General features: G+C 36.5%; 1 protein-coding gene across 1 annotated transcript; it reads left to right on the top strand.

Moving 5' to 3' along the window:
* The first annotated feature begins 233 nt into the window (after positions 1–233).
* LOC143869826 (uncharacterized) lies at positions 234–21124 on the top strand. Its single transcript, XM_077376384.1, has 2 exons — positions 234–1105; positions 20884–21124. The coding sequence occupies exons 1-2, from the start codon at positions 234–236 to the stop codon at positions 21122–21124; spliced, it is 1113 nt and encodes a 370-aa protein (XP_077232499.1).
* Positions 21125–26843: the final 5719 nt, after the last annotated feature.

The raw sequence follows: 26843 nt of genomic DNA on the forward strand, positions 1-26843 counted from the left end.
AAGTGGAGCATCGTGGTTAAAGTCTTGCCAGACATACCGCCAGACTCCTCGACAAAAAGATTCAAAGCCAGTGAACCTTAATTAAGAAGGCTTGCACGCCAAGACACCAGGAGGCCATCCTTGTACATTTGAACCTAAAACCCAAAGACCTAACGTCAAAAAATCCATTTGTAAACCCCTCATCCATTTCGTCAGAAAATCCATTTGTAAACAACTTTAGTGGATCACTGCCAATGAATTTCGGAAGCCTTCAAGGTCTCAACTTTCTTAGCTTCGATAGTAGTCAGGTAGGAAGCAGGGGCAAATTAAATGACTTGAATTTTCTCACTTCTTTGACTAATTGCTCTAGTCTAGAATGGTTAAGTCTTGCTACCAATTACATAAGCGGTGTGTTGCCCAACTCCATAGCTAATCTCTCAACCCAACTGATAAAACTGACTTTAGGAAGAAACCAGATATATGGGAGCATCCCTTTGGGGATTGAGAATCTTGTGAGCTTAACCGCACTGGGCATGGAGGAGAATTCTTTAACAGGTACTATTCCTATTGGAATTGGGAAGCTTAACAAACTGATACAACTGAGCTTATCTCGAAATGAACTTTTTGGCCAACTTCCTCCTTCCTTTGGAAATATAAGCCAGTTGTCAGGACTCGATTTACATGGAAACAACTTAGAAGGAAGCATTCCATCAGGTCTTAGAAAGTTAGAACATATGCAAGGATTATACCTTTACAATAATAACCTTAGTGGTATCATACCCATGCAAATCCTTAAGCTTTCCTCCCTATCACAAGGACTCAATTTGTCATATAATTCTTTCACAGGGTCCCAGGCATCAGAAGTTGGAAACTTAAACCAACTTGGGGAGCTGGACATTTCTTTCAACAATTTATCTAGTGAAATTCTTGATATGTTAGGCAACTGTGTTAGTTTGGAAAACTTATTTATCGGTCATAACTTTCTTCATGGAATGAGTCCATCATCATTGAGTTCTTTAAAAGGTATTCCATTGAGTGCTTTAAAAGGTATTCTGGTGATAGATCTTCCACACAATAAATTGTCAGGAAAGATTCCAAAATACTTGGAGAAGTTTGATTTCCTTGAGTATCTAGATCTCTCTTTTAATGATCTTATAAGCCCAAGGGTTCCCATGGGTCTAATCATTCACCTTACTTCTTGTTTTGATGCTAGCAAACTAAATTGATTAGCAATTATGGACTAATGTGTTGCTTTGAGGTGTTGTGTTGTTGTATATAGGAATTTTATGTCATAATCCCCATTACACAACTCTTCACAGCACATGGCTTGTGGATCAAGGAGCAAAGGAACCAAGATCTTGCACCTACAGTGAAGACATCCTCATTTGAAGATATTTAAACCAAGAAGCTCATCATAAAGATTCCACAAGTTCCCAACAAGTGTCAAGAAGGAGGTTGGAGTTGGACATGCCATGGTGACACCTCATGTACCTTTCAACTTGCATTGAAGATTGGAGGAGAAGTCACAAGAGCCAAATCAGTTAAAGAAGTTCACTCACAAGCTGAAGAAGTCCAAGAAAGAGCAAATGAGCCTATACATTCCAAGAAGACTCAAGGTTTACATATTTCAGATTGTAATTGGAGTCCTCTTGATTTTATGTTTAAATGCACTTTCAAAAGATTTTCAAATGGTTTTCATACTTAACTTTTTACATCTTTGAAAACCTTACACACAACCAAAAATGTGTTTGAAAACCTAGGACTAAAGCCCAAAGACCACCCAAAGCCCCTGAACTTTAAAGTAACAATAGAATTTTATACAGGGCCGGTCGACCGGGCGACCGCGGCTCTGGAAATCCAGCACTTGCGAGAAAAGATCGGGCTGGTCGACCGGGGTAAGCCAGGCGACCGTGGATATATTTTTGTTTCAACAGAAACAATCTGTCATGGTTTGGGTGGGCGACTGCCGTGGATCGGTCGACCGCGATAGGTTTTTTAGCTAAAACTTTGAGCAAACAGGTAGCCCTCGTTGGGCGACCGCCATGGGGCCGGTTGACCTCGACGGTAAGAAATTTGAAAATAAAAAAGGGCGACCACGGTAGCACAGTCGACCGCGACGGTCAGGCAAACTAGCCGTTGCGGCTTTTGCAAGTTGACTTTTTCAACCCAGTTATTTATAGTTTTACCCCCAAACGGTCATATTTTCAAATTAGCTATATATACATCATTTAAACCTATCTCAACATGCTTTTGAATATTTGAGAAAGATCAAATCTCGTTTCTCTTTGAGCTTTAACTTTGAAATCAAAAGCTAAGACCTCTTTGAGCTTGTATTTCTATATCTTATCAAGAGGCACTCCATAGGGCTTTTCACTTGCTTATTTCTTTGGAGTGATTGCGAGCTTAAACATTGTAATCCGCCTATCAAGAGGCATTGAGTGTTTTTCTTTTCTTTTGTTCTTCATTGAGGGTCTTCTCTTTGGCCTGTTAAGAGTTGTGAAGATGAGAGTCTCTGATTCGGCCCGTTAACAAAGGTGAATCATGTAAGAGGGAGTGTCCCTCGCAAGGCTTCGTGCAGAAAGGGTGTGTGCCCTTTTGGAGTTGGAGGAGTCGTGGTGTAGGGCTTGGTGATTCACCATTGAAGAATCCCAACTTTAGTGGAGCATCCAAGGAGGAACTTGGAAGAGTGGAGTAGGTCTCGTGATAGACCGAACCACTATAAAAATCTTGTGTCTCTTGTGGTTACTTTTTCTTCTCCTTCTCTTGCACGTGTGGTGATTGGTAAACTCTAATCCTAACTTGTATCTATGCTTTTGATTGAACAAGGGTTAGTAAATGCACTTGACTGAAATATTCAAATCCTAATTGCATTAGAATGTCTATTTGAACAAGGGTTAGCAAATGTGCATGATTAGAATGTCCAAACCCTATCTTTTCTTAATCTACCTATTTGAACAAGGGTTAGACTAATTAGTGCCTAATTAGAGAATTAATTTTTAATCTTCCCCTAATTAAGCCTAAAATTTCTAATTGACCAATTCACCCCCCTCTTCGGTTGTCACACTTGGATTTCATTTGGTATCAAAGCTTAGGCTCTTAAAGAAATTTTTAACTTTAAAAATCTACAAGAGAAAAGATCTGTGACAATCCAGATGGATTTTGATAAAGGTTGATCCTCTCTAATTCCTCCATACCTTGATGGAATGAATCATGGAGCTTGAAAAGTAAAATGTTAGCCTGTCTCAAATCCATAGATTCTACATCTTAGATGTCATTGAAAGGGAATTTTCTATTCGAAGGAGATGTACTAAAATTTCATTAAATTCAAATCCTTGGAAAATAAATTAAAAGTCTTGAAAACACAAACATTAAACTAATTGAAAAATATAAACATGTTTTTGAAAATGAAGAACAAGTAAATGAAGAACTCTCTATTAAGAATCAAAGACTACAAGAAGAAAAGGATGAGCATACGTGGTTAACTTCAAAGTCTTGTGATTCTATTTGTTACACATCTACCAAAGTATATTGTACTCATTTTGGTAGATCGGGACATCACAAATCTGAGTGTAAACTTAGATTTGTGAAATCTAACAAGTTTGTTTAGATAAGAACAGATACATTCCAACAAACAAACTTGGATGGAACCAAAAGGATTTGGGTTCCAACGAATCCCTCTAAACTAATTAGTGAATGAGTTAGTTTAGGGGCTATGCTAAATTGTTTTATCATTCACTTTCATACTAGATACTTTAATTCATTGAATACTCTTTGTATCTAGTTTTCATGAGCTTAGAGACTTCTCATTATACATGTTCTTAATAGAATGTAACTTTGCTCATTGTGCTTAAATAATCACATCTTTTTCTTGCTATAGTATAAAAGTAATTAAATGAAAATCTTTATCTTAGACTATATTTTTGTGCTTTATTAAATATCTTTTTGAAAAGCCTATCTAAGTGCAAATCACATCACTTGTGCACTTAGTATCCACAAAGTAAATCCACAATAGAAAATTCAAATGTGAAAACCATATGTGTGCTTTCATGAAAGTCAACCACCCTTTTTGCCCTTGAGTTCAAATTGATCTTTCAAGTTCATGCCTTTCATTCTTGAACTCTATTTAGGACAATTTTGACATTTGCTAGATCTTAGAATATTCAACTTAGGTAGAATATCATTTCTAGCAAGATTGAGTTATTAAAGCCATGTCTAAGGAAATCCACTTGAATCCTTTCTTAGACATCTCTTATGCCCTAGATGAGTAAGTATGTTTATTACTAAGCACCTAGTTGTCCTTCAAACCCATTTTTATGTGCTTAATGATTATCATTTAATGCATAAGAAATCTTGATGGGTTAAAATAGATGTATTCCAAAAGCTTAAAATGAATATTTTCTCATGACTAAGATAAAACTATCTAGTCATAGTAGTTCATTTTGGAATGCATATGTCCAAGGTGATTACCACTTGATATACCCTAAGTATCCTTGGATTATTCTCTACTGTCCTTCATGAATATTTTTTGTAGAGAAATGAAAATGAGTCTACATTCAATGTATAAAACTCAATTGAGTAAAATTGAAAATGTCATAGGAATTTAGTATTATTGTTGGGCAGCTACTCAATGTAGTGGTTATCATGTAACACATTGTGATGGGAACACTTGTATCCCACATATTTTGATTTTTCATGGGCTTTTGCACTTTGTGCTTAAATGCCCTATCTTTATATGGTGGTTTGTAGATGTAGGCATAGATGTTTGGACCATGATCCTTGTGTCCTGTAAGCCCAAGGGTCTACTCTCCTATCTTGTTTTGATGATTTTAAACATAATTGATTATGTTATTGAATACTAATCAATTTGCCTTGAAGTGTTGTGTTTAAGATAGGATTGATCATTGAAGAAACCAACACACTACATGGTCATGCTTGAAGATGTACCACACAAGAGTCAAATGAGCGAAGTGGAGCTCACATCATCTCTCAAGCAAGCATACACAAGATGGAAGATCAATTGAAGACCAAGACTAAAGAGAAGTTGAAGGTTACATAGATATCATTGTACATCCTTTCTCTTTAGATTTCTAAGTCAAGGCAAAGTATTTTAAAATAGTTATTCAAAAACAACTTAAGAACTTAAAAGGTTTAGTGAATGGTTATGTGGTGGACCAACATGTTGGGACCCTCATAAACATTCCAAAATTATCATAGGAGTTGAGTTCTAAAAGCCCAAAATCAAATAAGCAATAAAAACTAAAAAAATATGCTTATTTTAGGCTTCTCGGAGCTCCGAGCTCGGAACTCCGAGAAATGGTCCAGTAGTATCTGGTCATTTTCTCGGAACTCCGAGAAATGGTCCAGTAGAAATTTTCATCTTCTGGCCGTTCTCTCGGAACTCTGAGAATTTGTCTCGGAACTCTGAGAACGTCGCGACAGCTTAGAAAATAGCCATTGGGATTTGTATTAAATTTTGGTTTTTGATAACAACACCCCCAAACGGTCATATTTTGTCAAGAGGTTATATAAACACATTCAAGAGGATTATTTTTCTCTCTTGAACATTTGAAAAACCTCCTTAAGCATTCAAGAAAACTTGCAACCCATTTGAGCTTAAGATTTTGTTTTCCTCCCCAAACTTGCCTTGCACTTGCAAATCTATTGAGTTTGGATTTAGGGCTTTCAACTTGCAACCTACTTTGGAGAAGCATTCAAGGGACTACAACGTGCATCTAGCTTTCAAGAGAAGCCAAGCTATTCATCTTCTTTTATTGTAAAGGTGGCTAGGGCATCCTATCTTAATACCCTAGGGAGTATCACTTAGAACTCGGCGAAGAAGGAGAGTCGGTGTAAAGGTGGAAGGGCATCCTTATTTAATTTCCTTAGATTGTAATCACCTCGGAGCCGGGCATCGTGGAGGTCTCGCATAGTGGAAATCCTTAAGGACGATCTTAAGAAGAGTGGAGTAGGGCTTTGCCCGAACCACTATACATCGGTGTGTTCCTTCCATTATCTTGCACTTTCATTCTTATTTGGTTTGGCACTTCATTTTGTTTTTAATCTTATTTGCACTAACCAAAATTCCAATCAAGAGAAGAAAAATTAAATTAGGTTTGATACTTAAATTTTTTAGGTATAAATTAGTGTTAAAACCAATTCACCCCCCCCCCCTCTTGTTTATTTCAATTGGTATCAGAGCCTCGTCTCTAATTTATTTAAAAACCCTAACCGGTCTAGAGAAAAGATTGTAAAAATGGCAAACTATCCTCAACACCATGAAGGTTACTCAAACACTAGGCCACCCTATTTTGATGGAACAAATTATGAATTTTGGAAAAGCAAAATGAAAATCTTTTTAACCCAAGATTACCAAATGTGGAGAGCCATTAATAATGAATATACATTACCCACTAGAAATCTAAATGATTGGACCGAAGCCGAACAACAAGCCTCAAACTACAATGCCAAAGCCAAGAATTCCCTAATTTGTGCTTTGTCACCCGGTGAATTCAATAGAGTGTCAAATTTGAATTCGGCTAAGGAAATTTGGGACGCCTTAGAAGTCACCCATGAGGGAACCAACCAAGTTAAAGAATCTAAAATGAATCATCTATTTAGGCAATATGAACTCTTTCAAATGACACCCGATGAAACTATTGCCGACATGTACACTAGATTCACTAACCTTGTAAATGGACTAAGGGGACTTGGAAAATAATTTTCAAATAGAGATTTAGTGACCAAAATCCTTAAATCCCTACATTTGTCATGGGAATCCAAAACCTCCGCAATCACCGAAGCCAAGGACATGAATACATTGAACCTAGATGAACTAATAGGGTCCTTGATAACCCATGAGATGATCTTCAAAACAAAAGCACCCGAAATTGAAAATAAAATTGAAAAAGGAAAAGGTATTGCTTTTGCTTGTAATGTAGGTGATAACGAAGAAGCAAAGGAAGACATGGAAGATGAAGTTGCCCTCCTAACAAGAAGGATCAAGTTTTTGCAAAGGAATATGGGAGGCATGAAAAATAGAAGAACCAATCCTCCATTCAAGAAGAAAGAAGAGCTCGGTGACGGATCTTCTGAACCCCGATGCTACGGTTGCAAGAAGCTTGGACACATTCGCCCGGATTGTCCACTCAACAATGAGCCTACCTCAAATAATCGCTTCAAGAGAAGAGAAGGCAAGAAAGGAATGACCGCCACATGGGATGAGGAAATTGAAAGTGAAGGCGAACAAAATGATGGAGAAGATTGCTTGATAGCAAAAAACATTTGTTTCATGGCCTCAACAAACGACAATCAAGAGGTAAATACTTTAAATGATGTCATTGTTTTAAAAGAAGTTCTAGATTCCTTGCAAAATGCACATGATGAACTTGAGATTAAATTTGATAAAAATGCATCACTTGAAAATTCTCTTGCTAACTTGACAAAAGAATTTGGTTGGTTAAAGAAAGACCATGACTTTTTAGATGATGAAAATGAAAAATATAAAGTTGAAATTCATGATTCAAATGCTACTATCAAAATCTTAAATGAAAATCGACAAGAACTATCTATTGAAAACAACAAGCTAAAGCATGAAAATAGTAAACTATCTTTTGAATATGAGGAACTAAAGAAACTTTTTGAAAAATTTGAACATAGTTCATTGAAATTGGATAGGCTTGTTAATATTCAAAAAATGTCACATGATAAAAGTGGACTTGGACATAAATGGAATACTACAATATCAAACTATAAAAACAAATTTGTAAAGGCTTCTTCTAGTGGTACAAAAACTTATTTTTATTGTGGTCTAGAAGGACATTATAAAGTTGCTTGCATGTATGCTAAACAAGATAAAATCAAATTGAACTCCAAAGTGAAAACAAATGAACTTAGCAAGATTAGAAAGATTTGGGTACCTAAAGGATCTCACTTGCCTATTCATATGTAGGTATGCTTTAAAAGCCATAACAAGCAGAACACATGATACCTTGATAGTGGATGCTCTAGACACATGACAGGAGACCTCACTCAATTTGCATCCCTATCACTCAAGGATGGTGGAGACGTTACCTTTGGAGATGATAAGAAAGGAAAAGTCAAAGGAGAAGGCCCCATAGGTAACTCTACCTCTCCCATACATGATGTACTTTATGTTGATGGCTTGTCCCATAATCTTATTAGCATTAGTCAATTGTGTGACAATGGTTTTGAAGTAGTCTTCAACCCTAACAAATGCATTGTTAAAAATAAGATAGATGGAAAAGTAAAATTCATAGGTTCTAGAGACAATAACATTTACATTATTGGACTAGATGATCTTAGACTCCAAAATGTGACTTGTCTTAATGCCATTAGTGAAGATTCTTGGTTGTGGCATAGGAGGTTGGGTCATGCCGGAATGAATCTCATTTCGACCCTCTCCTCAAAAGAAATTGTTAGAGGATTGCCTAAGTTCAAATACACCAAAGATCACATTTGTAGAACTTGTCAATTAGGGAAACAATTGAAGAACTCATTTGCCCCTAAAAATATGATTTCAACCACCTACCCCTTGCAACTACTTCATATGGATCTTTTTGGACCAATGAAGACAAGTAGCCTAGGTGGAAAGAGGTATGTGTTTGTAGTTGTGGATGACTACTCACGATTTACTTGGGTCATATTTTTAGCACATAAAGATGAAACCTATGAAAATTTTCTTAAATTGTGTAATCAAATTCAAAATGAAAAAGGTATTGCCATATCTTACATTAGGAGTGACCATGGAACAGAATTTGAAAATGTACACTTTGACACTTACTGTAATGAACATGGCATCAAACACAATTTTTCGGCACCTAGGACACCTCAACAAAATGGAGTTGTAGAAAGAAAGAACCGAACCCTCCAAGAAATGGCTAGAACTATGTTGCATGAAAATGATCTCCCTAGATACTTTTGGGCGGAGGCGGTTAGCACCGCTTGCTATATCATAAATAGGGTATATATAAGGCCAATTTCTAAGAAAACACCTTATGAGCTTTGGAAAAACTTGAAACCAAATATAAGCTATTTTAGAGTGTTTTGTTGTAAATGTTATATCTTGAACATTAAAGATAATCTACACAAATTTGATAAGAAGTCAGATGATGGCATATTCTTAGGATATTCTACACATAGCAAGGCATATAGAGTATTTAATAGAAGAACCCTAGTTGTAGAAGAATCCATGCATGTTACATTTGATGAGAGAAAGCCAATACCTCAAGAAATACCACATGATGAGGATGAACCTATTGAATACCTCTCACCTAAGACAAATGCTCCTCCCCATGCATCTACAAGTAATACATTACCTAGTGAGGAAGTAGAAAATGAAGATGATGACTCATTACCTAGGGGTAGGAGAATATTGGTAGATCATCCTGAATCCCAAATCTTAGGTGATGCCACATCGCCAATAAGAACTAGATCATACTATCGAAGTGTGAGTAACAACTTGGCGTTCCTATCCGAATTAGAGCCTAAGTCCATCAAGGAAGCCGAAAAGGATGAATATTGGTTGATGGCTATGCAAGAAGAGTTGAGTCAATTCAAAAGGAACAAGGTGTGGAGGCTAGTGCCTAGGCCTAGTGATCATCCAGTCATTAGCACGGGATGGGTGTATAGAAACAAATTGGATGAAAATGGAATTATCACTATAAATAAAGCTAGGCTTGTAGCCCAAGGGTACAATCAGGAGGAGGGAATAGACTATGATGAGACATTTGCTCCTGTTGCCCGTATGGAAGCTATTAGGATACTCTTGGCATATGCTTCTCATAAAGGATTTAAACTATATCAAATGGATGTCAAAAGTGCCTTCCGAAATGGCTATATCCAAGATGAAGTGTATGTTGAGCAACCTCCAGGTTTTGAAGACTTCAAACATCCAAATCATGTCTTTAGGCTTGATAAAGCTTTATATGGGTTGAAGCAAGCTCCTAGAGCTTGGTATGAGAGGTTGTGCACTTTCCTAGTGGAAAAAGGTTTTGAAATGGGAAAGGTGGATAAAACATTATTTATCAAAAGAGAAAATTACGATATCCTCCTTGTCCAGATTTATGTGGATGATACCATATGTGGCTCAACTAATCAAAAAATGTGTGATGAATTTGCAACTCTAATGAAAAATGAATTTGAAATGAGCATGATGGGTGAGTTAACCTACTTCTTAGGACTCAAAATTAAACAATACCAAAATGGGATATTTGTAAATCAAGAAAAATATACAAAAGAGTTATTAAAGAAGTATGGCATGGATAGCAGTAAGACATCAAGAATTCCCATGAGTACAACTGCTAAGCTAGAAAAGGATGAATTTGGCAAATCTGTGGACCAAAAGATGTATAGGGGTATGATAAGTAGCTTACTCTATTTGACAGCCAGCAGACCAGACTTTATGTTTACTGTCTGTCTCTGTGCTCGATTTCAATCGGATCCAAAGGAGTCTCACCTATCGGCAGTCAAGAAGATCTTCAAGTACTTAAGAGGAACCTAAAGTCTGGGACTATGGTATGAAAGATCCACTGCCTTCACTCTCATTGGATATTCAGATGCAGACTTTGCTGGATGTAGAGTGGATAGGAAAAGCACTAGTGGGACTTGTCAATTCTTGAGAAAATCACTTGTTTCATGGTTTAGCAAGAAACAAAATTCAGTAGCTCTGTCCACAACAGAAGCAGAATATGTGGCAGCTGGAGCTTGCTGTGCACAAGTCCTATGGATGAAAAGCACATTGATGGACTATGGAATTAAAATGAAAAATATTCTCATCCAATGTGACAATACTAGTGCTATAAGCCTGACAAAGAACCCCATACAACACTCTAGAACAAAACATATTGAGATTAGGCACCACTTCATTAGAGATCACTCACGAAAAGGAGATATTTGCTTAAAATATATCAACACTGAGGAACAATTAGCTGATATCTTTACAAAACCCCTTAGTGATGATAGAATTTGTTATATCCGAAGTGCCTTAAACATTTGGAGTGCGGACCAAGTCAAAGAAATTGCCAAATAAATACTTTGTGCCTTTCACCAGCTTATCTATATAGTATTTATATATCATCCTTGTTTGGTAGTATCTGCATGAATGAGATGTCAAATATTAATCTTAAAAATCACTCAATCGGTACTCTTAGCCTTCTTAGTTCTCTAAGATGGAGAGGTACCTTCACTTTAATTAAAAATACCTAACAATTTGACATATGTCAACATCTCGATCATGAACAGGTATATGTACATTACTTGGCTAAATATTTTTATACCATAAGCATTGATTTAAGGAGAGTACCTAACTCAATCTTCATTTACTCCTAAATTGCTGTACATTTTAGTTCACCCTTTCTGTCGATGACAAAAGGGGGAGAAGTTTGAAATTGATTATCTATTCAATTGCCTATATGCACCATATGCTTTTAATAGTTATCATTTATCATTGTGCATATATTGAGGGGGAGTTCCTGCATTCACTTGCCTACTATGTCACTCCACACACACCCTCAAAATCAATTTTGTTTGTCATCATAAAAAAGGGGGAGATTGTAAGCCCAAGGGTCTACTCTCCTATCTTGTTTTGATGATTCTAAACATAATTGATTATGTTATTGAATACTAATCAATTTGCCTTGAAGTGTTGTGTTTAAGATATGATTGATCATTGAAGAAACCAACACACTACATGGTCATGCTTGAAGATGTACCAAACAAGAGTCAAAAGAGCGAAGTGGAGCTCACATCATCTCTCAAGCAAGCATACACAAGATGGAAGATCAATTGAAGACCAAGACTAAAGAGAAGTTGAAGGTTAGATAGATATCATTGTACATCCTTTCTCTTTAGATTTCTAAGTCAAGGCAAAGTGTTTTAAAATAGTTTTTCAAAAACAACTTAAGAACTTAAAAGGTTTAGTGAATGGTTATGTGGTGGACCAACATGTTGGGACCCTCATAAACATTCTAAAATTATCATAGGAGTTGAGTTCCGTAGCCCAAAATCAAATAAGCAATAAAAACTAAAAAAATATGCTTATTTTAAGCTTCTCGGAGCTCCGAGCTCGAAACTCCGAGAAATGGTCCAGTAGAATTTTCCATCTTCTGGCCGTTCTCTCTGAGAGATTATAGATGATTTCATGACTTTTGGAAAACCTGCTAAATTTAGAATTTCTCAGGGGTTTTACTTAACTTGGAAATTTTATGTGCGAAGGGCATTTTAGATATTTTCAGGGGGTACCAAATGATCATGTTTGATATTGCCCACCAAAAGAAGCAAACTTAAAAACTTTTTATTTTTTAGGTTTGACCATGAAGACTTTCTATTTTTAACTTTCCCCTTTGGGGGCAATCCAATTTAAGGTCATTTTGGTCGCTTTTGGGTGTTTTGATCGAATAAGGGTATTTTGGTCCGAAAAATTATTTTTCTAAAGGGGATGGTTCGACCATATGTCGAGGGTACACCATGAATGTCATATGGGTTGAGTTGATCAATGAAAAAATTTGAATTTAAAGGATTTTATTGAATTTTCATTGAAAAAAAAACCGAAATACATGTCATATGGCCCATTAGGCTAAAGCCCATGAGGTGGGGGTCCATGTGGACCCACCCATGTGGGTTGGCCACATAAGTGGGTGCCCCACATGGGGAGGCCACATGCAAAAACGTCCAACATGGGATGAGGTGGTTGGTGACATCATATTTGCTTTAAAAAAATAATAAAGAAAAGAAGAGTTATAATTAGAAAGGGCTAGTAAAGTCAGGTTAGTAAAATTGCCATAACTTTTTACCTTCTCATTCAAAAAATTCGTAACGATACTTGTTTCGAACGTCTCGAAAAGATCTACAACTTTCTAGTTTATCACTTTTTCTGAATCAGCCCCTAAATAAGTCGAAAATGAGCTCAAACGTGGACAGCCCTCTTTGGACGAAAATCATTCATAAAAACTAGTTTCCTATGTGAGAAGACTTCTAGATTAATCTTGAAGGATCTATATTGTGTAATTTAGCATGTCTTATTTGACAAGAAATTAAGATTAGAATCTAATTAAATTTGAAAACAAGAAAGAAATGAAGAAAGAAGCACAAATTGGAAACATGCTAAAGAAAGAAGCTCTCACATTGGAAACTACTAATTTTCTCTCAACCCTAATCTTTTCTATAAAAGCAAGCACACACAACCTTTGGCCTTCTTCTTGAAACTTCATCTAACCCTAGGGGAAGATCTGAAAATTCATCCATCTCTCTTGCTCCTTTCTTGGAATTTTGTTCCATTCTTTTGGTGTTCATCTCTTCTACTTGGTTCTTCAAAAAGAATTCTCATATTTCTTCGACATAATCAACATATTGGTAATATTCTTTGGAGGTTTTCTTTGCTAATTGAAAGGGTAAGACAAAGCGTATATCCGAGGATTACTTACCCTAGAGACAAGGAGAGCTAGCAAGGTTGGTATTCCAAAACCCTCTTTCATATATCTTAAACTAGAAGCATGCTAGGATTGAATTTGTGATTTTTTTTTTAAAGTCATGAATATTAAAGAATTTGAATGTGAAATTTTAAGGAGATTAGATCAAGTTTAAGTTATTTCATAATCTGAAATTTTTCTTGGAAAATCTATTTTTTATATTAAAATTGAATTTTCGGAAAGAAAAGGGTTTAAAATCCAATTTACAAAGCAATTATAACAAACCTTTACAAATTTTTGAATTTTTCAATCTCTGAGTGTTTTGCACATTAAAAAGTGTAGAAATCTGGAATTTCGAAGAATTTTGACTTCGTTTTGACCGCGATTTGACCTTTTGAACTTTACCCTCAAAGAGGTAAAATTCTAAAGATTGAATTTAAAAAGATGTCAAAACAGATCCAAAATCAATGAAAATTTAAACATAACATCATTTTAAGATTTTAAATTACTACGAATTTTTTGCTGAATTCTTGATTTGATTTAAAGGGTTTAAAAATTCATTTAACTATAGGGGTATTTTTGGAAAAAACCAATTTTCGAAAAATCTAAAAGGTTTTCCAAAGTGAAATTTGGATGAGAATAAAATTAAATCTAATCTAATCTCCTGTGAAGTTTTCAAGATTTTTGGTTGCTGTTGGATATTTGTTTATGATTTTTTATGTCAAATCATGCATGTTGTATTAAATCTGAGAAAAATAGTAAATTGCAATGAAAACTTCTAAAAATATTTGTTTGATAATTATTACTGGAATTACATGTTTTCATAAATTTTAAAATGATTTGAATTTGATTTACTATGTGTTTCTTTGTTAATTCATAATCTGGATAGATATTTGTAAAATTGTAAATTAATAGTAAATCATTCTTCAAATTTATGAAACTTTTACAGTGATCCTTTCTGATTGTAATAAAGTTACTGTAGAAATTTCATATTTTTTTGAATTGATTTACTATACGATACTGTGTTAATTTATAATCTGGACAGAAACTTTCAACATTGAAAAACTAATAGCAAAACACATTTAAAATCTATGAAATTTTTATAGTAATCTTATCTAATTAAGGAGAAGTTACTGTAAAAATTTCATCTGGTTCTGAAAAGATTTGCTATATGTTGATGTGTAAATCTACAATCTGAATTGAAACCTTTTAAAATCCTTAAGTAAATCGAATTAAAATTAAATTGTTTTAAAAATAACCAGATGATCATAATATTCCATCACATATTCAATCATTAAATTATCAAAATAGAAACCTTAGGAATCACTGATTTCCTTTGTAAAATCATGATGCTGTGATAGTTTAATGGTTGAAATCGCATTCATAATCGTATACTAATTGTGATCAATCCTTGACAATTTGAGCATGTAAATTATAGTACGATATTGGCTCCGAGGTCTACTGTCCACGGAAATCCTGAGAAACATGCCAGGCAATAACGTACTATAACTTAGATGTTAAATTGTGCGAGGTGAGAGCGCACGATTCCCTTTCATGAATGCGATCTAAGCATGAATTTTATCAAGCCTTAGAGCCTTTGGTATTCCTTAGATGTTAGGAATCAGAAACCTTTTAAAGAACTGAAAATCTTTCATTTCAACAAACTGAATTGATTTAATCCATGTCTTTGGAACCGTTGGATTGCGGTCTCCCATCGTAGGATCCTTTAGAGCCCCTTAGGAGCACTCACGTCACGTTGTGTTCTAGGTTTTAGGGAGTCCTAGAGTTAGGAGTTCAGCCTCATCACGGACGCTTGCTATGGATAGCAACCGTGCCATAGGTCTAGTTACACTAGTCACCCAATCTTTCCATAGGACAAGCCTAGTAAACTAGGATGTAGGCTAACCTGCATTAGTCTACGGAACAACTTGCATTTAGATAAGAATCATATAGCATCTTAAATGAAATCCTAAGATAATAAAATCCTCAACTTGAATTAAATAACTTCTCCTAAAACTGTTGAAACAATCAATCCCGTCTAGGTCGGTGTCTTAGTTGAGTTAGGCATAAGTAGCTTAGCTTAGGTGCACCGAACTACGTCGACTCTGATCCCAGTGAGACTTGGGTACGTAGGCAGCTTGGATGTCTGATGGCATACCAACCGCGAGTCGGCACCACAACAAATTGTGGTGTTTTGTATATTAATTTTCTTGTAAATGCTTAATCAAATCACTTAGGATTTTCCATGAAATTAGAATTTTAGGAGAACTTTCACTTAGATTGAATCCAGACAAATTAATAAATCAAGATACACATTTAGGATTCACATTGAAATTAGATCATAGGATGCATGTCCCGTAGTTAGCACATTAACAGAGAGTTGAATGAGCCATTTAAAATAAATTTAAAAGAGTTAGCTTTTGGAATCGAAGACCGATTATCGGACAGGAATGATGCATGTGGTGGATAAATCCCCATACCTTCCATTCTCGTAACCAGGTAGCGAGTCTAGATTTCTGGTTAATTATGAGTCCTAGATCTCACATCTAGGTGGCGACTCTGTCAGTCTCTTTTGTATGGAATTCGGATTGCCTTAGTGATCCCAAGTTCACATAAAAGATGAACTAAAGTAAATATTAAAAATGCACACGCCATTCGCGTGGGTACGAGAGACCAAGAGAGAGTGTGGCGGCTCGCGCCCCACCCCTCTCGCGGGATAGGGTCTCACAGATTCATACACTGTATGAGTCTTTTTAAAAAGAGAGAGTTATACATGCTCAATGTCTGTCCATCCATCTTATCATATGATGTTTGATGTGCATCACATATGATAAGCACACTCATGTGGAGCTACATTGCTCCATATGTGCGTAGTTAGGTCTTATCTTGTAGTTTAACTCTGAGACTATCTCTCTCTGTTATCAAGTACCATTAGCCTGTGTCTTAATGATATATCATTTTAGGCTTTATACTTATCTTAGATGGACTTATATGATATCATCATTTCCAATGATAAGTATCTTGTTCTAGAGTTTGAAAAATCTCTAGAACTCTTCCTCATAGGATCATACTTTAGTTGATCATCCTGTTCCCTATGAGTTACCTCTTATCATGTGTTTTGAAGAATAACATCTTTCATCATGATAAGATTCAATAGTGATACATTTATAGACATATCTATAGCCATTATGTATTGTCATGCCTTACCTTATAGATTTTATCTAAGGCCAATGACAATTGTTTGAGGGAGAGATGATTCTTTGGGGTGGCAAAGTATCTTCCTTAATATCCTTGAGTTTGTGATGTCCCATTGCTCATCATCTCGCTTGTCTACAAAAGAAAAGACCAATTCAGATAATTGGTTCTTCGCTACTTGTCTCTCTCCATCGTACCAGATGTAATAAGATGGTTGATGTACACAATTCTTTTCTGTCTAATCCTATCCCTTTCCACAGTGAAGAATGAATAGAGACTAAGAAAATTGATGATTCATGACTAAAGGCTGGCATGTGCATTTCCCGAATCCTCTTAAGGATTATGTTTTGATGAGAGAAAAAGATTTAAGACAAGTACACAGTCCCTCGAACCAGGAAGATTGTTAAGGATGCCAACATATGGACTAGGATGAAAAGATAAGGCACTGATTGAAGTTCTTCTAAACTTTCGTCAGTAGTCTTGTATTTCAATCGTTTCCCTCTTTTAGAGTCATTCCGTAACTCATTTGACAGAGTCAAAAGGCTTTGCGTAAGAGCGCTAACTATATGTAGAGTATTGTAGAGCTCATCTAAATTATTTTGAAAAAGAGTTCCGGAAAGGATGATGCGCAGTTCAGGTTTACTTCTTTCGAGAGATTTTCAAATCATCTCGAGAAGTAACATATCTGCCAATTCCAAGAGGATCGTTAATCATGTACATGGCTTCCTTAACAACCTTCCGAGCAAGGTATGTGCTTATCATTCATTATGCCTAACCTTTGTACGCATATCTTTTGCAGTTTCAAGGGTTGTAGAAGTGCTTTACAGAAATTCACTTCTTCTATGCCCATCCTCAAACATAGATGTGCTTTACACTGCTATTTCACATGTCTATGTTTGATTGTTCTTATCATTTATGATTCACTTTAGACATCTTATATACATGATAAGTTCTTTGGGAGAGAAATCATGATATCATAAATTGAGCTTTGTGCAAAATCTCTTCCATTTGTTGGTTCATGTATATAGAACTTTATTTTGCTTTATCTATATATACATGTTCCATTATTTGCCATGGATATGCTATTTACTTATCTATTTTTGTATCCATGTATATCAGAATGTTCATTTCATTTGGTATATCTTTTGTCTGATATTCATCTATTCACATTTTAAATGAAAAATTCTTTCAAATGGATCAATAATGAATAGTTAAAGGTGTAAAGTGGCAACTCAATTGCCCTATGTACTTGAACTATTACATTTAGTCCATATGCACATAATCAGTGGGAGCTTTAATTTCAAATCTCTAGGGTAAGCAACTTGCGCTTAAAAAGTTATTTTATAAGTTCAGAGCATATCCTTGCTCTGGAATAAACTTGCCTGCTAGAGTTCAGATTTAAAACCCATCACCTTTCCAACCATTCTTCCTTGTCATGCCCTAATATAAGTTTCACCTAGGGCCAATGACAAATACATAGATGGAGAACTATATGGTTATCTATTCATGTTTATATAGATCATTATGATATGTCTAAATGATCTATCACCCCCATTGTTGTACTTAACTTACAAATCCTTAGCACAAAAATAAAAAATTAAAAAAAAAATTTGCTTATCATCCATTTTACCTTGTTTTATATTTTGATAAACAACATATGAGCTTCATTGACACATCATATACACTTTGAATAACTATTATGAGTTATTCTTCATCTTGACACCCCACTTGCACTTTCACTTGCATATCCCTACCTTTTTGCTGCTGCCAAAAGGGGGAGAATTCTGGGAATTGATTAGGTAGTCCATATCTTGTATATACCATATGCTTTACATTCATGCATTACATTTGTGCATATAGTAAGAGGGAGCATTGCTTTATTATTTATAGTGTTTAAATGTCTATTCATCTATTTGTTGAATATCTCCTACCTCCCTAATCAATTTGTTTGCCATCATTAAAAAGGGAGGAAATGTAAGCCCATGAGTTCTCATGGGACTAACCATTCACCTTACCTCTTGTTTTGATGCTAGCAAACTAAATTGATTAGCATTTATGGACTAATATGTTGCTTTGAGGTGTTGTGTTGTATATAGAAATTTTATGTCATAATCGCCATTACACAACTCTTTACAACACATGGCTTGTGGATCAAGGAGCAAAGGAACCAAGAGCTTGCACCGACAGTAAAGACATCCTCATTTGAAGATGTTCAAATCAAGAAGCTCATCATAAAGATTCTACAAGTTCCCAACAAGTGTCAAGAATGAGCTTGAAGTTGAACATGCCATGGTGAACCTCATGTACCTTTCAACTTGCATTGAAGATTTGAGGAGAAGTCACAAGAGCCAAATCAGTTGAAGACGTTCACTCACAAGCTGAAGAAGTCCAAGAAAGTGTAAAGGAGCCTATACATTCCAAGAAGACTCAATGTTTACATCTTTTAGATTGTATTTGGAGTCCTCTTGATTTTATGTTTAAATACACTTTCAAAAGGTTTTCAAATGGTTTTCATACTTAACTTTTTACATCTTTGAAAATCATACACACAACAAAAAATGTGTTTGAAAACCTAGGACTAAAGCCCAAAGACCATGACCCAAAAGCCCCTTAACTTTAAAGTAAAAATGAAATTTTATACACGACCGGTCGACCGGAATGTCCCGGGCCACCGCGGCAAGGTAGCTGAAAATCCAGCACTTGCGAGAAAAGATTGGGCCGGTCAACCAGGGTAAGCCGGGCAATCGCGGATATGTTTCTGTTTCAACAGAAACAATCCGTCATGGTTTGGGCGGGCAACCGTCCTGGGTCGGTCGACCGCGATAGGTTTTTGAGCCAAAATTTTGAGCAAACAGGTAGCCCTCGCCGGGCGACCGCCATGGGGCCGGTCGACCGCGAGGGTAAGAAATTTAAAAATAAAAAAGGGCGCCAGATAGGGGTGGGCGATCGCGGTAGCTCGGTCGACCGCGACGATCAGGCAAACTACCTGTTGGGGCTTTTGGAAGTTGACTTTTTCAACCCAGTTATTTACAGTTTTACCCCAAACGGTCATATTTTCAAATTAGCTATATATACATCATTAAAACCTATCTCAACATGCTTTTGAACATTTGATAAAGATCAAATCCCAATTCTCTTTGAGCTTCAACTTTGAAATTAAAAGCTAAAACCTCTTTGAGCTTGTATTTCTACATCTTATCAAGAGGCACTCCATAGGGCTTTTCACTTGCTTATTTCTTTGGAGTGATTGTGAGCTTAGACATTGTAATCTGCCTATCAAAGGCATTGAGTGTTTTTTGTTTCTTTTGTTTTTCATTGAGGATCTTCTCTTCGGCCCGTTAGGAGTTGTGAAGATAAGGGTCTCTGATTCGGCCCGTTAACAAAGGTGAATCATGTAAGAGGGAGGGTCCCTCACAAGGCTTCGTGCAAAAAAGGTGTGTGCCCTTTTGGAGTTGGAGGAGTCGTAGTGTACGGCTTGGTGATTCGCCATTGAAGAATCCCAACTTTAGTGGAGCATCCAAGGAGGAACTTGGAAGAGTGGAGTAGGTCTTGTGATAGACCGAACCACTGTAAAAATCTTGTGTCTCTTGTGGTTGCTTCCTCTTCTTCTTCTCTTGCACATGTGGTGATTGGTAAACTCTAACCCTAACTTGTATCTATGGTTTTGATTGAACAGGGGTTAGTAAATGCACTTGATTGAAATGTTTAAACCCTAATTGCATTATAATGTCTATTTGAATAAGGGTTAGCAAATGTACATGATTAGAATGTCTAAACCCTAGCTTTTATTAATATACCTATTTGAACAAGGGTTAGACTAATTAGTACCTAATTAGAGAATTAATTTTTAATCTCCCCCTAATTAAGCCTAAAATTTCTAATTGACCAATTCACCCCTCCTCTTGGGTTGTCACACTTGGATTTCAAATCTTGAGAGCGAACTTCCAAAAAAAGGGGTCTTTAGAAATGCAAGCGCAATTTTAGCCCAGGGAAACAACAAACTTTGTGGTGGTATATTAGAACTACAGCTGCCTGCATGATCTATACAAGTTTACTAGAAACAGGGAAGGTCCTACTCACTAAGAGTAATAATTTCAATATCAATTCCAATTTTATGCTTAATCTTATTCTCATGTTTCTTTACAATTTATTATTGGATAAGAGAGTCAAGAAAGGAACCTTCCACTACATCGTCCTTGGAGGATCAGTTTTTAAAAGTTTCTTATGCTGAGCTTTTGAGAGCAACCAATGAGTTCTCTTTGGACAATTTGATTGGAGTGTGAAGTTATGGTTCTGTATACAAAGGAATTTTGGACAATAACCAAATAGCCATTGTATTGAAGGTACTCAACCTTCAACAACGAGGAGCTTATAAGAGCTTTGATGCTGAATGTGAAGCCTTAAGAAATATGTGGCATCGAAATCTTGTTAGGGTCTTAACTTCTTGCTCAAGCATTGATTTCCATGGCAGTGATTTCAGAGCTTTAGTTTTCGAGTACATGCCTAATGGGAATCTGGAGAACTGATTGCATCAAGGAGGAGATGGACAACACCCATTGAGGAACTTGACCCTTATTCAAAGACTAAACATAGCCATTGATGTGGCTTGTGCATTACATTATCTTCATCACCACGGCCAATCACCAATTGTTCATCACGATTTAAAACCGAGCAACATTCTTCTTGATGATGACATGAATGCCCATTTGGGTGATTTTGGGCTGGCAAAATTCCTTTTCAAATCCAATGATAGTCACCCAGAAAATCAATCCAACTCGATGGGGGTAAAGGGATCTATAGGATATATTTCTCCAGGTAAACAACTTCATTATTTTTTTATTATTTGGTTATCTCTCATCTCACAACTAATTTTTAATATTTTTTTATTATTTAGTTATCTCTCATCTCATAACTGATTTTCAATAGCATGGATTCCTGTTGAAGCTTAAATTTGTATTACGCCATGTTTTCTTTCTCTCAAAATCAAAATTGTAATTACTGTACTAATGTTTAAATGACAGAGCATGGGATAGGTGGAAAGGTATCTACACTTGGAGATGCGTACAGTTATGGGATACTTTTGTTGGAAATATTTACAAGAAAGAGACCTACCGATAACTTATTTACAGATGGTCTAAATCTTTACCAATTTGCTAAGATGGTTTTGCCAGATCGAGCGATGGGGATCATAGATCCGCAAATACTTTCAGAAGTTAAAACTACCAACAACAACAGAAGGGGTTTACAAATGCCCCTGGTTTGTTGTGTGTTTCAAAGAATTGTTAGATTTTAGCTTTCAGCTCAAAGTGATGCCCGACATGGAATTCATTCGGGTTCCAAAACATAAGGGTAACAAAGCAAAGAGACCTAACGAGGGCTTTGAAGATCACTCGGGTTCCAAAAGATTTTGAGAATGACCTGTAAATGGGCATTTCTTGGGTTTATTTCGCACTCGAGCTCGGTTTTTAGAAATTTCGGGACTTGGATTTCGAAAATTTTATTTGAATTTAGGGATTTAGGGTCCGGTCAAAATGGGGTGTCTACACCCATGCTCATAGATTCACAGATCCTAGGGAGCAAGGAGATATGAGATTCTGGTTCTTTGCGGACCTTAGTAGTTCCTAGTTGGGGTTGAGGTTGGACACCTCCTCCTGTACACAACTAGCATCTATCTTGCCTACATGCACGAGATGTGGAGTGACTTATCTCAATCACTTGGGTAGTGGACCCTTAGCAAGATAGAATGGGTACGGCAATGAGATTGGGTACTGAACATTATCACATTAGAATAGCTTGTAGACATGAGATAGTTGAGTTATTCTACCAAATAGGACCCATTACATGTCCTTTGACCTGAGGGGTCATATTGGTCTGTTGGTAAGTCTCTCATTTTTGGTATATCTAACAGTAATTCTCTTAGAGTCACCAGAGGGTATTACTAGAGTGTTGTACAAACCTTCGAGGTCAATAGTCATGTCCGACATGAAAGTCTCCACCTACATTATAGCATTACATCTATGGTTTTGGTCAGAGCAGTAGGCCTAGAAAAATATGTGGCCAGGTGGATTTGATAACATGTTTATCAAAAGGATTTCACAAAATAAGTTTTGAAATGGTTTTGGCAAATGCATTCATGGGCCGACACTGCTTGACTGAAAGGTCAACCATGAGTGAGCCCAGGGTGTAATTAATGTCCACCCCCCGTAGGACTCAACTCGGTAGATGTGGAATTGTATAAAGGACTTGCATATTTGATGTGATTAGGGGTATGATGATTTGACAATTATCTTCAGGGTTACGTATCGATAGAGGCCACTGATTCAATGTGGTTGCAGCATTAGCTACAAAACAATAATCACAGTGGGGCCCTCTTGTGGGTTCTACAGGATCTACCGTTCAATCCCTGCTACGAGCCCACTCACTACTCGATTGACCTATTATAATATATTAGATAGAGGTCTCGCATTTATTTGGTTGCTTACACAAACTAGTTGCATGGCATTGGATGCATTGAAATGATATACACAATGTACATAGTGTATATGCACTATGAGATACATTGGGAATACCAAAATGGTTAAGTCTTAACCATAAGGGTATTTTGGGAATATCATAAATTATATTGGAGCTTTAACCCTATTGGATAGGATTGGATTGCAATAATTTAATTGGGAATTAAATAAAGAATGTAATCGGAATATTGAATTGGATAAATGGACCCACATGGGACGAATTTGGGGGGGCGCATGCCCACACGCCCTATGTGGTGTGTCACTATCAATTTGGAATTCAAATAATGTTTGAATTCTTATTGCTTGATTTGTTTTGACTGATTAAAGCAACACATATGATCAGTTTGTTATCAATTTGTTATGTTTAAATTTTTATTAATTTTTTTATCTATTTTGATATCTTTTTAAATTCGATCTTTGGAATTTTACCCCTTTAAGGATAAAGTTCAAAAGGTCAAATCGTGGCCAGAACGAAGTCAAAATTTCTGGAAATTCCAGATTTCTATGCTTTTCAATACACAAAAGACTCAGAGATTGAAAAATTCAAGAAATTTCAAAGGCTTATTAAAGTTGCTTTGTAAAGTGGATTTAAACCCACTTAATTTCAAATATTGGATTTTAATATTAAAAAATAGATTTTCCAAGAAAAAAATTTAGATTATGAAATAACCTAAACCTGATCTCATCTCCTAAAAATTTCACATGCAAAGACTTTCATCTTCATAGCTTTTCAAAAAAAATCACAAATTCGTTCCTAGCATGTTTCTAGTTTAAACTACATGAAAGAGGATTTTAGAAGACCAACCTTGCTAGCTCTCCTTGTCTCTGGGGTAAGTAATCCTTGGATATACGCTTTGACTTGCCCTTTTAATCGCAAAGAAAATCCCGAAGAATAATAATATAGCCTCCAATGTTGAATATGTTGAATATATGAAAGCACTTTGTGAAGAACCAAGTGGAAGAGATGAACACCAAAGCAACAAAAGAGAGGAATGACTTCCAAGGAGGAAGAAAGAGATTGATGAATTTTCTAGAGAAAAGCCAAAGGTTGTGCTTGCTTTATTTTTATAGAAAAAGTTAGGGTTAGATTGGATTTGGAAGTTTCCAATGTGAGGACTCCTACCTTTAGTTAGTTTCCAATTCTCACCTATGGCTTACTTTTCCCTTACCTTCTAAATTGGATTTGCTTCTAATATTGATTTCTTGCAAGCCAAGCAATGCTAAATTATATAATGAAGATCCTTCAAGATCAATCTAGAAGCCTTCTCACATAGGAAATTAGCTTTTATGAATGATTTTCGTCTAAAAAGGGCTGCCCGACGTTTGAGCTCATTTTTGCCCCTTTTAGAGGTTGATTCAGGAAAAGTCATAAACTACAAAATTGTAGATCTTTTCAGACGTTCGAAACAATTATAATTGAAAATTTTTTAGACGAGAAGGTAAAAAGTTATCACCATTTTAGTAACATGACCATATAAGCCCTTTCTAATTATAATTCTTCCTTTCTTTATTATTTTTTCAAAACAAATATGATGTCACCAACCACCTCATCCATGTTGGACGTTTTTTCATGTGACCTCCTCATGTGGGGTGCCCACTTATGTGGCCAACCCACATGGGTGGGTCTACATGGACCCCCACCTTGTGGGCTTTAGCCCAATAGGCCTTCTCACATGGGTTTTGGGTTTTAGGTTTGTTTTCATAAAAATTTAATAAAATTCTTTTAAATTCAATATTTTATGGATGTACCTAACCCATGTGACCTTTATGGTGAACCCCTAACATATAGTTGAACCATCCTCTTTAAAGAAACAAATTTTTTGGACCAAAACACCCTTATTTGACCATTACCCACCAAAATGCGACCAAAATACCCTCAAATTGGTTCATTTTTTAAAGGAGAAGTTAAAAATGGAAAATTTTCGTGGTCAAACCTAAAAAATAGAAAGTTTTTAAGTTTGCTTCTTTTGATGGGTAATATCAAACAGGATCATTTGGCATTCCCCGAAAATGCCCAAAAAGCCCTCAGCACTCAAAATTTCCAAATCAAGCAAAACCCCTGAGAGGTTCTAAATTTAGTAGGTTTTCAAAATTTATGGAATCACTCAATATTTTTTAGACACAACCCGAGGGTCCAACAAAACACATTGGAAATTACCAAATTATCCTGTGGTGCAAAAATTGATAAAATTAGAAAAAATCCTGAAAAATTCCAAAAAAACGTAGATTTTCTTACTTGATTGGAAACTTGAATTCTCATCTTCCGGAGACTAATGGAACTCCCTAGAGACCTTCGTGACTGCGAATTAACTTTAAAACACCTAAAATGAGGTGAAATTCACCTAAAATGCAAGAATGCCTAACCTAAAATGTGAAGCTTTCGACATAGCCAATTGTAAAGCAGAGTTGGACATCCTATGAAAGGGAGATGAGGGTACCGAGAGATGCTATCTAACCCCTTGAAGGTTTCGACAAGCATGGAGGGTGCTATCTAACCCCGTTGATATAACCCCTGATGAGCTGGTTGGACTCGTATCTATGGCCAGAGCAGCTATGACCGTGTCTTTTTCTGATGAAAATCTGACTCCAGAAGGTAAGAATCATACAAAATCTCTTAGAATTACCGTCGTGTGCAATAAGAAGAAAGTACTGGAGGTTTTGGTTGACAACGGGTCAGCTCTGAATGTGTGTCCTTTGAGCACCGCTACTACCTTGGGGTTTGGGCCAAATGACTATATTCCGTCAGAGCAGGGGATACTGGCTTATGATGGGACCAGGAGAGACGTCATCGGAACTCTGGTCACCGAAATTGAGATTGGAGGTGAAATATTTGACGTAGAATTCCAAGTTCTAGATATCAAGACCTCCTTTCTCCTTCTTAGCCGACCTTGGCTTCACAAAGTTGGAGTGGTTCCTTCTACTGTCCATCAGAAGCTCAAGTTCATCAAGAATAACAGAATTATCACAGTTAGAGGGGATCCAGAACCAGAGGTTGGATAGATTTCCCAAGAGCAGATCGGTTCAAGTACCATAGATGTCAGTCTGACTGGGTTTTCACTTGAAGTTTCGACCATTACTATGGAAGAAGCTATGAGCGAAGAAATTCTATTTATGTCCAGCGCAAATGCGCAGGTAGCACGAATAATGCGCAAATATGGGTATATTCCTAGAACTGGTCTAGGGAGAAATCTGCAAGGTTTAACTGAGTGGCCGGAGCCGAAGGTCGCGAACAATCTGTTTAGGTTAGGATATGAACCCACCCGAAAAGAGATCAGGGAAAGGAAGCAGTACATGCTGAAGTGGGCAGAGCTGCGTCATCGGGGCCTAGAGCTGCCTATGGGACCGTTCAGTCTGATGATGAACGGTAATTACAGGAAAGAAGGAGCTGATCGCCCGTTCTATGGTTTCCCCGAGCCGTGGTTTGATGAGTCTGGGAAAGAGCTACCAGGCTTTGAAATTTTCTTCGCTGATGAATTGCCAGATGAGTACTTCCATGGGCAGATTACCGTTGTCGAAAAGCAAGAATCTGATTGGGCTGAGAACTTAGAGCCGCAGCTTCTAGACTCCCTCTTCGAGGTTGAGGCACCGATCATTGCCATGATCGGAGAAGATGCGCACATCCTGAACCCTAAGGGCCGAATTACCCCAGCTGAGGTACCCCTTGATAACTGGACCTCTCAGGTCATTCCTCATTTAGTTCTTCAGTATGGTCATGGTCCTCCAAAAGAGTCTA

Source organism: Tasmannia lanceolata, unplaced genomic scaffold (assembly GCF_043159265.1).
Source record: "Tasmannia lanceolata isolate RefF3 unplaced genomic scaffold, GAP_Taslan_0.1 ptg000003l, whole genome shotgun sequence".
Lineage (NCBI taxonomy): Eukaryota > Viridiplantae > Streptophyta > Magnoliopsida > Canellales > Winteraceae > Tasmannia > Tasmannia lanceolata.

Bases quoted from the DNA above. Each gene is read 5' to 3' on its own strand.
- LOC143869826 (XM_077376384.1), top strand. From the start codon at position 234: ATGAATTTCGGAAGCCTTCAAGGTCTCAACTTTCTTAGCTTCGATAGT. The intron at 1,106-20,883 runs GTATCTAGATCT...TGGAGTGTGAAG, and splicing joins GAGAAGTTTGATTTCCTTGA to TTATGGTTCTGTATACAAAG.